Source organism: Pyrus communis, chromosome 6 (genome assembly GCF_041283825.1).
Source record: "Pyrus communis isolate YQ-2024b chromosome 6, ASM4128382v1, whole genome shotgun sequence".
In the NCBI taxonomy this organism is placed as follows: Eukaryota; Viridiplantae; Streptophyta; class Magnoliopsida; order Rosales; family Rosaceae; genus Pyrus; species Pyrus communis.
Genome location: NC_142570.1, coordinates 3,867,414 through 3,883,313, shown reverse-complemented (window position 1 = coordinate 3,883,313; position 15,900 = coordinate 3,867,414). Strand labels below are relative to the sequence as shown.

General features: G+C 39.7%; 2 protein-coding genes across 3 annotated transcripts; one reads left to right on the top strand and one right to left on the bottom strand.

Annotated features, from left to right (window-relative positions):
* The first annotated feature begins 4,631 nt into the window (after positions 1 to 4,631).
* LOC137711135 (rac-like GTP-binding protein 3) lies at positions 4,632 to 7,431 on the top strand. The gene is made up of 8 exons (XM_068450342.2): positions 4,632 to 4,945; positions 5,228 to 5,315; positions 5,491 to 5,600; positions 5,705 to 5,768; positions 6,149 to 6,213; positions 6,292 to 6,357; positions 6,815 to 6,912; positions 7,082 to 7,431. The coding sequence occupies exons 1-8, from the start codon at positions 4,841 to 4,843 to the stop codon at positions 7,119 to 7,121; spliced, it is 636 nt and encodes a 211-aa protein (XP_068306443.1). The 5' UTR covers positions 4,632 to 4,840; the 3' UTR covers positions 7,122 to 7,431.
* A 254-nt stretch (positions 7,432 to 7,685) lies between these two features.
* On the bottom strand, positions 7,686 to 15,466 carry LOC137711134 (uncharacterized). 2 transcript variants are annotated; one of them, XR_015963360.1, is made up of 5 exons: positions 14,843 to 15,466; positions 13,263 to 13,634; positions 8,493 to 13,178; positions 8,132 to 8,211; positions 7,686 to 8,001 (listed from the first exon to the last, which is right to left on the bottom strand). XR_015963360.1 is itself a non-coding variant. In XM_068450341.2 (4 exons), the coding sequence occupies exons 1-3, from the start codon at positions 14,963 to 14,965 to the stop codon at positions 8,532 to 8,534; spliced, it is 5,142 nt and encodes a 1,713-aa protein (XP_068306442.2). In that variant the 5' UTR covers positions 14,966 to 15,466; the 3' UTR covers positions 7,686 to 8,001; positions 8,493 to 8,531. The 2 variants fall into 2 exon arrangements, 1 of the variants encoding a protein (XP_068306442.2); XM_068450341.2 differs by lacking the exon at positions 8,132 to 8,211.
* Positions 15,467 to 15,900: the final 434 nt, after the last annotated feature.

The following is a 15,900-nucleotide window of genomic DNA, read 5'->3' as shown; positions in this document are numbered from 1 at the left end:
AGGCTCATATTTATGTCGAATGTCCAATGCTTAGGGTTATTTTGTAATTTGAGTACAACCTGAGTCTACGTTTACACTGGCGGAACTACACTCGTGATTAAGGTGGGTTATAGCCTAGGGAACTTCAGTTTGAACTCTCGCTAATAGTTTATGTATTGACCTAAGTTAACCTATTATACTTCTATATAGCGTACCCAATTCTAATAAAAACTATAACTTAATATGAATGCAAGACTTTTTAAGAAAAAATGAAATTGTATTACCTGTTATGTTAGTTTGGATTATCATTTTAGATTTTAGAGTTTTATATTTATGTATTATTATATAATTTATGTAGGTACGGAAAAAATTATGTTATTTTATGGTAATTATTTTAGCCAGCTCACATATGAAAAAAAATCTTGGCTCCGCCCTTGCACATTTATAGTTCAAATTCTAGCATAAACCCTAGAATTTCGAGCTCTAAATTTGAAGTATATGAGTTTAAAGTCAATCTCGAGTTAAATATCGTTTTCCGGAACGGCCATTCCTTTTTGTTGAGGAATTTGTGAAATCAAGTGATCAAATGTTTAAGTTCAATCGGATGAGCAAAACACCACCACTTGTAATGGCGAGTTAAACTTTCATATAGTACTACATTATTCTTAGTATTAAGATGTGAATGAGTTGTAAGTATCCAATCTAATATCCTAATGGATAGAATGTTGGAGTGGAAACATGAATTTTGGACCCTTGACACATGGCATCTCGGGTGGCAAAAAAGACCGGAATGCCCAAAGACTATGACTCTCAAACTATCAGACTAGTCAGGCTTCTTAGTTATAATCGGAGTAAGCTCTTTTGATTGGCTAACGAGTCAGAATATGTAGTCAGACAGCCTTAGTCTGACAAGTTAGGTTTAAGTATGCTACCTGTACAACTTGTTTCTCAGGTAAGGAAACCCTAATTCATGTCAAATTAGAATATCTTGGGATTAGGCAACGTAATCATAATCCTAGGAGAATTGGATATCTTATCCTAAATTTTCTCTTAGATAGTTTCCTAATTTAATAAGAATTACACTCTCTACAAGGTCTCAAAATCTATAAATACTCTAGCTTGAGTATTTGTCGAACGACCTATCTTTGATCATCTCTTAGAATCCCATAACATAGACTTCTCGCAGTCATCCAATGCTCATCCCTCTTATAGACACTGTTCGTCTACGCCATGCATAGACATTGAGATTTATCTCTCCAACACACCTACGTCAAGACACCTTCGTTAAGGATGGTTCACGATGTATAACACATTACACCACTCATTTTATAGAACTACATCAATGATTTGATTCTCCAACCTTGAGATATGTAGTGCTCTGATCAATGATTTTACAGGTACTTCCGACTTATTATCGCCTCCATCTGCAGATGTGCACAAATTTACTTTTAACAGTTAGGTTTCTATCCATGCATCCTAGATTCGAAATCCCTCCTCTTTTAAATTAATATAAGTTTTTTCAACCATCCGCCTCCCCTTAGTAATAAAAAAAATGTGAGGGAAACAAAATTTCCCCCCATATCACCAAGTTCTCTTTTTGGGCCTATGTCTTGGATGCAGAATCAAGCACCTTTGGAAACTATATTGTCCAATGTACAAGTCCATTGATTGTGCAGCCCATGAAATTCCAGGGCTCAAAAGGATTATATATTGGGTATTGCTAGTCTGCACTGGGCTCTTGAAGAAACCAATACCTTGTAGTCACGTAATGAGCAAGGTACAGGAAAAAAAAATTAACCAAACGACCTCAATTGCCGTGGTAAACTCTCTTAAGCATTTAGGTTGGGAGACTCTTGCTAGTAGTTTTACTCTTTGGCCATATTTGATTTCAAGGATTTGAATTGATTGGATAACCCGGTAAATTCAATTCAAGCTGATGGAAAAATAAAGATCAACTTGAAAATTTTATTCAAATTGAAAGTAGAAGATGGATCAGTACCGAGAAAACAAGCGCAACAATGAAACTAGAGAGTTAATCTGAATCACCTAGTACTTTTTGTGCATTTTCACCTTCATTTGGTACTGCACTCACTCTGAAAATCCACGTAAAAAGTGTGAAAATTACTTAACAAAACTAACAAAGCACACTTGGGTAGCAATATTTGGAGACATCAGAACCTGTAATGCTTTGCTCATCATAATAATGAACGGTAGTTGTTGAACAACATAATGTCAAATCACATGGCTCTTAACAACAAAGTAGAACTTAAAAAGTGCATATTTGAGTTAGGTTAGGGTTGTGTGTCAGTTCTTTGATGCTCAAGTTTGAGTCCCTTTTTCTGTAAATTAAAATATCGCATTGTTGAAAGGCAACAAAACTAAAACAGTTCTTAATCGTCATTCCCTCTACTAATTATATCTATCTAACCCACTTTGTGGGCGACCCCTTTTTATTATGTTGCTCAAACTTTACTTCACCCTCCGACCAAACAACCCCTTTTAATCTGCAATAATTCAAACCTACCTACGACATCTCTTTTCTTTTCTTTCTTTGTCCCAAGTTTACACTTTCAAGCATAACAGACACACAATAAGGAAAGCAATTTTATATGGAATAAGTTCGTGGGAAAACAATTTATATGGAACAAGTTCATCATCATGTGATATTTTTATCTACTAAAACAAAGACACGTGGTAAAAAACTTATACATATCATTATTTTATTGGAACATGGCATTACAGTGATGGTGAACCTGTTCTATGTAAGTTATTCTCTACGATAAGGTCTCGAATTTTGGCTTAGTTGATTCTTGATGGCTGGTGCAACCAACTTACATGGAACAAGTTCATTGTTACGTGGCATCTCCATCTACTAAAACAAAGACATGTAGTGAAAAGCTTACACGTCATTATTTTATTGAAACAAGACGTCACAATAACAGTGAACCCATTATATGTAAATTCTTCTCCCCAATAAGTTCTCAAATTTTGGCTCAGTTGATGCTGGTGCAACTGCAACACTGTGCTGTATGTTTTTATTACACTTCCATGCCTCAGAGTACATGAATTCAATCTTTCTTGAATGTGTATGTTTACGGTGGTGGTATACTTGTTTTGTTTGGCCCAAAGAAGAAAATGCAACGCACGCGGTAGAAGCTTATTCAATTCTCCCACATGATCTTAAATTTAATCCCCCTAATATCAACAAATGGATTATGATCCAACAAGTTTGTAGCTTCAGTGGTTAGGAGTATTTTGTTCGAATTTTCTTCCTTATATAGATAAAAGAATCAATTAATCTTGATGTTGTAATAAGCCAATGAGCAATGTCAGGTTTTCGAGAGAAACTAGGACATGAATAAAGCAAAATGATTTTCACACTCGTACTTTCTTCCTCAGTACTCTTTGTTTTGTTAACGTTCATTGTTCGTTAAGTATTCTTGTTTCATTCAATCTAAAATATAAGAGAAAATAGTAGAAACATACACAGAGAAAAGAATAGTGCGAAGAGAAATGCTAAACAGACTATCTTAAAGTGGGACTCTCCATAGACTCTCTGATACCTCATAATTTAACGTAAACTTCCATACCAACATTATAAAACATTGTGCCAAAGACATGAGGTAGCAGAGAGTCTATAAAAAATCTGACTGTTAAAAGAGTCTCCTTAGCATTTCTCTAGTGTGCGAGAATCACTTCCATAAACATATAAATTGAGTCAGTAGACCCATATATATTAGGGATACCCCATAAGAATAATATTTGTGGTCCTTATACTCTGCAAATATCTATAAATTCTAGTAGTTTAGTAATGCAGTAGGTGTAACTTAAGTGTATTTATATTGTGGTCCATCGTTTTTAGATGATGTAAACATCCTTTGATCCCAATCTTCACCAATAGGTGTTGCTTATGATGCTAGGTTTGCAGATAAACTTCTTAAATGCCATGCATTATGTTGATTTAGTTCCCCCCGTGATGCTATTTTATTTTGAGATATACGAGTCATATATATGACAACAGCTGAAAGAAGCTTTTGAGTTACATCTTATACCACCATAATTAAGTTCTTAATGACATATTTAATTTGCCTTAGTGTCCCCTTCTATAAGTTTTAAAAGGGGAGAGAAGGCTACCCTATGTACTTATAGAAGAGGTCTTAGCTTCTTTTTTTGGTTTTTATAGATTGCCCATTAAGAGGGATGATAACGACGGGACTCAAACCTAGACCTTGGTCTAGTAAAGAGAACGATCTTTACCAACTCAATCAACCCTCATTGGCATTATTACTTATTATTTTCCATTTGTTTGTAATGGAAGGAAACTCTCATGGAGAGAGAGAGATTTGGATATGACAACCTTATTACGTTCGTCAAGCCATGCTTACAAAAGTATGATATCCCTCTCTATTTTGGTGTCATCTTGTGCTCTAGTTAAGAATTTATTATAAAGTGTACATATATAGTCAACAATTTGAGGTTGAAATATTCACATAGAATATAAGGATTTACCAATTCCTTCACAAACAAGAAACCTTCCAAAGTAAATTATAAAAAATAGAGAAAATGATTTAAAAGAAATTGTGTTAGACTCCAAAATGAAAGCAAATTTTTCCTATTGTGCTATTTATAACCAAAAAAGAAAAAAATAAAGTAACCCCAACAGCAAAAAGCTAAACAAACAGCTATAAGGAAGGAAACAGTGAATGAGTGAGGGGAATCATGTGAGATGTGCCACTCTCTCTCCCGCCGAATCAAAAAGCCATAAACTTTGTGCATATCCCAACAACCCAACCGCAACCCATCTTTTCTTTTCGTTTTCTAAGTGTGGATTCTAGCTCTCTGAGTATTTTCTTGGCTTCCAATGGCTTCAAGCGCTTCAAGGTTCATTAAGTGTGTGACTGTGGGAGATGGGGCTGTGGGGAAGACCTGTATGCTGATTTGCTACACCAGCAACAAGTTTCCCACTGTATGTTCTTTTCTGCCAAAAATATCCATCTGGGTCTCTCAAATTTAACTAGTTTGTGTGACTTTTTGGATTTTTGGAGTACTTTATGTGTTTATGCATCTGGGTTTTGCAGCTTTTTGTCTGGTTTTCAAGATTTTAGTACAGAAACCCCTCTCTTTTCTCTCTCTCTCACTCTCTCTCTTTCTTCTCTGTTTCTCTCTCTAAACAAATTGCTTTGCTTTTTCCCCTTTTTCTTTCCCAAGTAATTTGGTTTTGGTTTCCAATTGTTTTTGTGTCCATCAGGACTATATACCAACTGTGTTTGATAACTTCAGTGCAAATGTGGTGGTTGAAGGCACTACTGTGAACTTAGGCTTATGGGACACTGCTGGTATGATATCTTTAACTCTCTCCTACCCATATTCCAATTTCATCTTATATAAATGTGTTCATTGTTCTAGTTTTTATTTGTTTGTAATGTCATAAATTGAGGCAAAATGTTTCCGAACCCGTAAATTTTGGGTTTTATCTATACATAGTTTTTATCTGTTTCATTTTTTTCACAGGGCAAGAGGATTACAATCGGTTGAGGCCATTGAGCTACAGAGGGGCAGATGTCTTTGTCTTAGCTTTCTCATTAGTTAGCCGTGCGAGCTATGAGAATGTATTGAAAAAGGTGCATTCACCTGAGAAATTTGGTTTCTCCTTCTATTTTTCTTATTGTTAATCTATCACTGTTGTGTCGTATTTATGATTTCTGACACTCGGTTTCTTGGTCAGTGGATCCCTGAACTCCAGCATTATGCTCCCGGAGTGCCAGTAGTACTTGCCGGCACCAAATTAGGTAAGCTCAATGCCTGTAGGCCCTGTACTACTTTTCCAAACTCAGTCCGGAGTTATTGTTTTCTGGTTAGGATTTGATTTTGTACCAATGATAATGCCGGGAAGCATTAAATTAAGGGAACTTTAACGAAAAACTTCTAGTACTGTTCATTTTAACGAAAAACCACATTTTTACACTAAAAAGTCAATCCTGATACTATTCACTTTACCTTTTATTTTGTCCTTATCGTTAAAACTCAAGGTTTTCAAGCCCTTTTCATTAGTTTTCCTTTAAATTAACCACGCATGCAGGTTGTATGATTAGTCATTTTTAATGGTATGGAATCTGGAGTCAGCAATATCATCTTCTGGATCTAAAGATGGTTTGCAATGGATATGCAGATCTTCGACAGGATAAGCAGTATTTGGCTGATCACCCAGGATTGGTACCTGTGACCACTGCACAGGTGTAGTTTTTAGTAAAGATTGCTTTGTTCATCGTGCAACAACGGGTAATATCACTGATCATTCTTCTAAATAACCAGGGTGAGGAGCTGCGAAAACAGATTGGTGCTGCTTTTTATATAGAATGCAGCTCAAAAACCCAGCAGGTATGTATAATATAGTACTTACATTCTCATAAGGCCAGTAAATTGTTCAGTTTACAAGTAGCTGCTTGCTGCTTAGTTTACGGACTTGCATAAGATAAAACCAACTAATTTCTCGTCAAACTAACACGAGCAAATGTGCTGGCGTTTGGAAGATCCGTAGAAAACGGATAAGTGATTAATCTGCAAGCATTTAGAAAATCCCTAACTTAATAGTTGCCGATGTACGATTCACTAGTTTGGCTTTTAAACCAACTTCCAGATCATTTTCCTCAACCAATTCGGTTCGTCAACCTTGAGATTGGTCTGAAAATGTCTTATGAGCATGGTGCCAGTTTTCACAAAAATTGTCAAAGATTTCGAACCTTTGGATGCTTTCACTGTCCATGGTAGATTTCCTTAAAATTGTTCTCATTGCGTATTGCGTAACACTAACGCGCCGATTCACGTTCAATTGCAGAATGTGAAAGCAGTCTTCGACGCTGCGATCAGGGTGGTTATCAAGCCGCCACAGAAGCAGAAGGAAAAGAAGAAAAAGCAACGTCGAGGATGCCCAGTGTGAGTGTCTTCCTTTCGTTCATGTCATATTCTGCGCTAATTTATACATCCTCATTTCGATAGTGTCGTATACGTATATAAGCTCTATGATTTTCCTTTCGAGTTCCGAGTGTTATCTCGGTTCCTAGTTTCTGTTCTTGGGAATAATCCGGCCCTTCTCGAATTGCAGCAACATGCTTTGCGGCCGGAGGCTGGTGTGTCTCAAGTGAAAACTTCCGCTTCCGTTTTGATCACGATTCGTGTCGCGCTAGTGCCAGTTAAAGCTTCATTCACCGTCAGGCTGTTGAGGATCCCGTGCATTTGGTTGTGCGCGGAATATATCTGAACATACCGGCTTCCTTCGTTCTACTAATTTCGTATTACGCTATAGATACCAAAAGAACAGATGCCCTTGTAACACCGATAGTTTCTATAAGCTCGGGTTTACGTTTGCATATGCTACTTTATTTGTAAAGTTACTGTTTGCAAAAATGATGTATTATGAGACATTCAATCATGCATTACGAGACATTCAGCGGAGCGATTGGTACCGTGCATAATCTGGCATAATCGCGGGCATCATACGATGAAGTTCCTGGAAAGACTTGTACCAGAAAGAAAAGCTACAAGTTCGGTTGACAAGCGAAATTTAAAGAAAATTACGATACAACATCAAACCACAGTAACGAGAGCACGAAAAGATAAATTTAACAACCAACAGTGCCACACACAGAAGCTTCTGTTTTGAGCAGTTGAACATCGACAATGTAGACGTTTGGCAACGACGAAGATCATTTTCAGTTTATATCTAATGCATTGAAGACCAATAGGGGCACCAAAGATTGTGTATGGGAACCACGGTATGTTTTCTAACTGTTAGAATATCTACAAAGCGGAAACAAGACCATTTCCGCCCATGACAAATTCAAGGAACAAACAGCTTGAAGAACTCATTTATCTTTCAAGATTACAACTGACACATCAACGGGGAGGGGGTCGGAGACCATGAACAACATCAAATAACTCACTTACCGCCCATCCTCCAGAAGCACACAAGCTTAGACAATGACCTCGTGCGAGTTCGTTTACCAAATGCCGATCCTCAAAGCACTGGAAAATGAAGAGAGTGAAATATAAATATCTTAGGTTTGACAACAAAATCATTAATGAAATAGTTAAACACAACACAAATTTTCAATTCTTTCCGGAAGACAAGATGCGAAAAACCTAGTTCTTTTACATGGTTCAATTTCTCTTTCACCGGATCTGTTTTCTGGAGTCTTCCTGTTTCTATTTCCCTTGAATACACATGAGAAAACACTGTATAACAATGCATTAACGTTATTTTTCACAATTTTCCCCAACGAAAACACGCAGACATCACTTTCTTTATTAATGTTATGAGACTAGATCAACCTATGTTACAAAGGACAGTTAAAAAGCATGTTGTACATTCATAAGTTCTGAAGCTGTACGACAAAATGAGAAAGATGATTGCAGAGAAACTCCCGGCTATGAAATCCTAAAACATTTCTTGATCCCTCAAACCAGGTTACCAGAGCTTGCATACGGGAGAGAGAACTACATAATAGAAGACTTACAAGCTTTCATGAGTCGCCAAACTCTTCCATTAGAGACGCCTATTTCCACGAAGACTGTCTATAGCCGTCCCAACCCCCCTCGGGCTCCTTCCTTTTAAAGGTGCCACCTTGCATCTGGAACATCCTTGCTTGGTCCTCAGCCAGGGCTTGTGAACTGACAACAGACAGTTGCCGCAGGACAAGAGGTGATGTCACATCTCTCCCGTCTAAGTCTGGGCCTCCAGGCCCTGCATTGAGATCAAGGCCTTGTCTTCCCCATTTCTTACTGCTTTCCCCGCTACTGTTATTGCTACCATCAGGAAGATTAACAACATAAGGCCTAGGGTAACTGGACGAAACCACACCAGCGGGTCCTAACAACTGGGAACGAACAGCAGGAAAGAGCCTCCCGGCAGATGATGAATCAAGATATGTTGCTGAACTGCCCTGAAAAGCAGCCGAGGGCAGAGGAAAATTGTTTCCAAAAGGAAAAACTGGATACGGAAAAGAAGTAGAAGGATAGGTCATTGCTGGGGAAGATGAAAACACCGGCGCCCTGTACATATCAGGATTGAAAGGGTTGCTACCACTTGGGGGACCCAACATCCTCTGTGGTCCACCAGTTGCAACAATTGGGAATGGTTGCTCTCCATGATCTGACATAATTGAAGGAATTGCGACTGCAGAATACGTACTGCCTGAAGGAAACCATGATGAGAAATTCCCTACGTCTGTATTGTTCATCCTAAAACCAGAAACAGGTGGTTGAGATGGCACACTACTCCTGCTATGCTGACTAAACACTGCCGGTTCAGCACACAACTCATCAACAACAGGTCCGTTATTCAAATCAAAATCCCTACAAAGACTAACTTCTCCATTGACAGGTCCACTTGATTTTATTGATAGGAATTGGTTATCCATTCGGCGACTATTGCTCAATGGATAATTACACTTTTCAGAAGCCTCATCAACTTGATTCAAGTCAAGGTCAAGACCTCCAGAGCTGCGAACGGGTGCAATACTCATCGATTGATCACCTGCAAAAGTTTTATTGTTTATTGTGTCAGCAAGAGAACATGTCTCTTGAGCAGAACTTTGAGAAGCCATATCCTCAAGAATTCTTTCATCAGGTACATTCAAGTCAATGTCTAAAGCTGGGCGTCCTTTCTTGCTCGGTGTAGGGTTGGGAACTGAAATACTTGTACCCAATGGAATTTCTTGAACTTTTCTGGGTTCAGCTGGCCGGAATGCGCTTGTAGCTGCTGATCCCCTCCAACCAACCTCCCCCCCTTTACTCTTCAACAGGTCCTCTGGTGGAACACAAGGCCCCTTTGCTGCAGCAGGAACTGTAACTGAAGCAGGAAGGCCACTAGACACAGAAGAAACAGCAAAAGGAACCGGGCTAATCAACCGATGAGCTGTTGAACATCCAGGTGCTGTCAAGTTATTTGGCTCTCCATATTTCCCATCATCGGCATTAAAGCCTTCATTCAAATCAAACTCCACTTTTGCATCCACATCTGCTGCCCCTGCAGCAGACACAGAAGAAGCATCTGCAGTTGTAGATGTACATTCCTCAGCTTCTTCATCTTCCATGTTGGTTAACTTAGATCTCTTAGGCCTCAAATACTCCTCTACTTCTTGCATGGGAATATCAGGTGAAACATTGGTAATACCAGGTTCAACAACTTGATCATTAGCTTCTTTACTTTTCATATTCTCCTCTACATGTTCACCGGTGTTATCAGTAGCAGCAGAATTAGAGCCACCTAGAGCTCGACCCTCAGGAGTTGTAAGATCATTATTTTCTGTTTTCAAAGTGGCAGGACCATTACTTTCTGAATCAATTCGGTGATTTTCAGCCTGATTACAATAACTCCGGCCATCCTTTTCATCATCTTTTTCAGCCTTCAGTTCACTGACATTTTCTGAGATCAAACCCTTATGAAAACCAGAAGAAAGTAGCACTTCTTTGCAGGTTCCTTTCCCTAACTCAGAATGCCTCTTTAAACTAGATGGTTTCTCCTCCGTATGAACACTCCCTTCATGACTTGAAGTTTCTATCTTACCATCAACATCAAACTCTGGGTGCAAGGAAGATTCTTCAATGGCTTCTTTCCCCACTACTACCCTCGAACTAACATCACTGACCTTATTTTCTGAACTGCCATCAGCACTCGCTCCACCAACCACATTTTTGTCTTGAAGGGGTAATCCTTCACCGCCCATAATTTTCTCAACTGTACTAGGAGGGGAAGCAGTAAAAGGAGCTAACTTAACTTCCATAGATTTTTCTTGGCTTTCTGGGGTGGGTTCTGCAGGCTGATGAAAACTTCTACTGGAGGAGCATAGATTTCCAGTGTCCTCTGCTACAGAAGACTGTTCAGGAGGCAGGGAGGAAGAAGATTTGACAACCCCATTCTTCGCCCCATAAGTAGTGGATGCAACACCATGCTTCTCATATTCATCATCAGGGCCATCAATAGACAGACTTTCATCTCGAGCAAGCTCATCAACAGGAGGTGATTTGACTCTAGAATCAGTGGCTTTGCAGAGATGCTCAGATACTGGGGTAGACCTTTGAGGTGAATCAGTTGGAGATTCAGATTTAGACATCTCTCCAGCAACACTAGCAAGCAGATTCATACCAAGCTCATCTCCAGCTGACAAAGAGGCATTACCTTCAGAATACTTCGCACAGCTTTCAATTAATGCATGTATAGAGCTGAAGGAAGCATCCTGCAAGTTCCCTGACTTTTCGTTCCCAGATGACGAGGAAGCAGCTTTTGGGACTTCTGCAATCTTCTTATGATTGTCACCAGGCCTACAATGCTCTTCATCAGTAACAGCAGCTGGGGACCCATTTCCCTCATCCGATCCAGTCAATACATCTTTGAAATCATTACTTTGCCATGACTCGTTGTTCACATCTGCGGCAACGGTGGCTCGATAAGCATCAACCTTTTGCATGGGAGAAGCAGCTCTGCAAATAGTATTTAAAGGATCTTCAGACGAACCTCCACTACCACTTTGTGCAGGACTGCGACCACGATTTGGAATCTTAACAATCAACTTGGGTCCATTTCCCTCAGCAGAAGGTCCATCCAGTACATTTTCACTTGTCAATCCAGGCTGTGATGATTTTTCTGGAGCTGGATTCTTGTGCAAAGACGACCTTCTGCTTGACACGGTTTCTCTTTGAACTCCAGAGACAGTGGGTCCTGGGAAGCCATTTGCTGATTTCCTAGGTCGGGAAGAGCCACCCGATACTTTCACATTCATTGAACCAGCAGTAGAGCTCCTCGCATCCTCTTTCCCAAACATACCTCCAGTTCTTGCATGATCATTCGAACACGACTGACTGTTGTTGTGAGATTGACTAGAACTGCTACTTTTCTCATCCCTCGGAGTTGTCGAGGGAAGATCAACTGTGACGCCAACAGCAACAATTCGAGGCAGTCCATCTTTTAAGTTAGAACTTGCTGACACTGGTGAGGGAACTGATTTCAAAGATCCCGGGGATACTGAAGTAGATTTGGTACTATCTCCAAGGACAGGCTTAACTGAAGCAGATTTGGATGCAGAAAGCTGTGTGACTGAGCTCTTCACGGCAACATCAGCAGATCCACCAGAATGTCTGTTTCCACCATGAGAAACTTCTGGGAGGCGTGGTCTTGCAGACCAGGAGACAGCCGCATTTAAATTGGACTTTGCATCCATTTCAGCTTCAACTCGTTTCTTCCATGTATCAACTAAGCTTCTTGCTTTCTTTTGTATTTCCAAGTTCTTATGCATCCGTAAGTGATTTACAGACTTTCCAATGTTACACATTTGCAGAGCATTAAGATTAACAGGCAGCTTATCCAGTGCCCGAAGTAAAACCAAGAGAAACTCCTCTATAGATTTGTCACTATCTTTGGGTCCATTCCCATCACCTGCCTTCCCTTTATGTCCAACCTCTTGGATCCATTCATCGAATACTGGCACACCCTTGACCACAAATTGACTAAGGCAATCAAATTTATCTGTGGCTGCTATGACACTAGCAAGCATTAACCGGCCAGCCAAGTCTACTTTTTTCTCATTTTCATCCGGCAACATGAGCTGCAGCAATTTCTTAACCCCTTCAGAATCTAAAAGCCCTCCTTTTTCTGTTATTTTGGCAATTTCAGATTTTAAAGTGCTTTCCTGTCTAAAATTGCCAGAATCCCCATCATCCATTTTCATAGTGCGTTCTCGTTTGACAGGTTCAGATTTGAAAGTGCTTTCCTGTCTAAAGCTGCCAGAATCCCCATCATCCATTTTCATAGTGCGTTCTCGTTTGACAGGTTCAGATTTTATAGTGCTTTCCTGTCTAAAGCTGCCAGAATCCCCATCATCCATTTTCATAGTGCGTTCTCGTTTGACAGGTTCAGATTTTATAGTGCTTTCCTGTCTAAAGCTGCCAGAATCCCCATCATCCATTTTCATAGCGCGTTCTCGTTTGACAGGTTCAGAACCTTGATCGCCCCGCTCCCTTTTTTTCCCCTTCACTAGAGAGGAAAAAGATGAGGCACTATTCTGGACACCATCTGACTCAACTTTTACCTGTGATGCTGCCGTTGGACCATTCATTGGTTTCGGGGATCGGCCACCAGACTGCACAGTTGCATGCATTTCTACTCGAGTTTTGTACAACAATTGATCTACCTCCTCTTGTCGCTCCTGTCAAAAGAAATGATATCAACTACCCTGAATGTTTAGACATATGAGCACAATACAGAAAATGGAAAATTATCCAAAACTCACATTAACATAGTCCTGATCAGTTAGCCACCATAGACAATTATTTGTGATGTCGTAAACACGCCGGCACACAAAAGATGAAGTCCCTGACGGAAGATCAACACCTTTAGGAAGGAACGCGACTTTACACGGATGAAGTAACGATGCGGCAGGAATCTCATCCTTATGAAAGGAATAAAAAATTTCATTCAGCGCAGCATCCAACAGGATGCCTTTGCCAAGCTTTATTTCAGCAGGTCGATAAAGCCAATTAACACCTAATTTTAACTTGTTCTCTCTGCCTGTAGTCACACAACGAATTATTCCAATGAAGGGTGGAGAATCCTGGGGTGGTTTGAAAAGAGCACAATCGCCAACACTGATCTTACGTCCGTCCTACAAAAACGAAGTTGTTCAGAGGAGCATTATGCTGGTTAGCATGGGCATTTGGAGAAAACAAAAAATTGCAAAACATCTTGAAAAATCAGCATACACCACAAATAATGTGCATGACAAAATGAAGTTCAGAACTTCAGAGGAGCATTATGATGACGATTCCCAAGAATAACACCATGCCCAAGCAGCACTTCCATTCTCAGGTCCCCTTAAAGAGGAAGCTTTCTCACAACTAATCTACAGGTATGACAGACCTTCGTTGAAAGTCCATTTCAAATGCAAAATTATAGAACGAAAATGGAAATACCCCCAAGCAAAGAATGCTTTGCTGTACCTTCTAGAGAAGAGTCATTAAAATAACAACAGCAAGAAAAATAAAGAACTATCATTGAAAAATTTAGGACTACGTAATCATTTAACAATAAAGGAAAAACTCTCGAGCAGATTCATTGCATCTATCACTCATCGTAACTTATTTATCTAAATGAATGATATCCCAAACAAATAATTAAAATGCTACATACAAAAACAGAAAGTTATCCAATTTACATACAGAAGAGAGAATTATCCCAAACAATGTCATACTCATCAATATTCTGCACCTCATGGTCATTGTCCAAGAACCAATGAACGGGAATGACCCAACTACGAAAAATCACCCCTCATTATAAAGAAGGGATCTTAACTGAACCCTTAAAATGTATCACTCTTCCAATTTTGATACCAAATTGACATTCTTCCCAAAACCGATTGACACAATACGGCACCCCACAAAATAATTCCCACTCACCATATTACAAACCCCCTCTCCTATGATAGAGATCCCTCACAACTACAAATCACACCAAAAATACGACAACGAATCCAACTGTTCACCTTCCCTTTTACGGTCCTCTCCCCAATCTCAAAAACCGGTTTCATTTGGCAATTTTCATATCTAACATGTTGCACCTCTCTCATTTACCTATCCCCAAGTCAACAACACATCCATCTTTACACAAAATTCAATCCATAACATTGTTTTCTATATCAAACAAGCAAAATACGAAGCAATTCACAGAACCCCACTTCACTTTTCCACTGATAACATAACACCCACCATACCACACAAAAATCACACACCCATTATCCAAAAACCCGAAAAGCAAATAAAACGCGAACCCGACCCAAAAATCAACAGATCATAGAAACCAGCAGAGAAGCCAAACCTTGAAAAACGAATTGGGCGAAGACGAGGATGATGAAGAAGAACCATCGGCCACGGATACACGCGTGGGTACTGTCAACATGTGCCAACTCCGTTTCCTCTCCTCACCTCCCCTCCCATGCATAGCCTTGCATTTTCCCCACTCCCAGCCGCGATCCCGCCTTCAATTCCAACAACTACCATCAATCTCGCCCCTCAATTCCCACCAAAATCCATCCTTTTCCACGCCTCTCCGCCCGTCCGCCGTCCGCGAATCCCCGGATCGACCGCTTCCCCTGAAATGAAACCCTAATTTTGCCCCCAAACGCAGCGAAACTCCGAATTCCGAATCCAATTGAGACGATTATAGATTACACACAACAAGTCCCGATCTAATTGAAGCTCAGATCCAACGATAAGTCCCAATTTCGAGCCGCCTTTCGATCTACAGTAGAGAGAGAAGTTAGAGAGAGAACGTCGAAGAGAAGGAACCAGAGAGCAAAAGGCAGAGGTGTACTTGGGTACTTGGTAGTGAGGGCAAAGCTGCAGGGTCTCGGGCAGGTGGGCAGGCGGGCAGATCGGGCAGACCGGGCAGGGTGAAGTGTAGCGTCACCCGCGGGTGGTTTGAAAAAAACAATGTGCCCCCTAATATTTTAAGATAAAGAAATTATTATATGTGACTGGACTGGATTCACTTGCAGGACTGAGAACTGTGGCTAGGATTTTGTGTTTGACCGTTTTGTCCCCGTTTGACTTTTGATTTTTTTGGGATTTCTAGGGGCATCTGCTGGTCATTGATTACTCTGTGACTACAAAAGTGATGAACTTTTTTGGATTTTGCTTCTATAAAAAATAATGCTACGGACATCAATTTTTTTAGACAAGTTCATTAATTTAAATATGTTAATTAAAAAATAATTTAGTTATAAACAATCCTGTTACATGGTTTACAAAGTTAATTTCAATTGATGGCTTTCTTCGTAGTATCTTTAAAAAAAAAAAAAAAAAAAAAAGGCAGTATTTTTATTTTGAAGAGCAGCAAAAATATAACGAATTTATTGTCAGCATGATTTTTTGCTC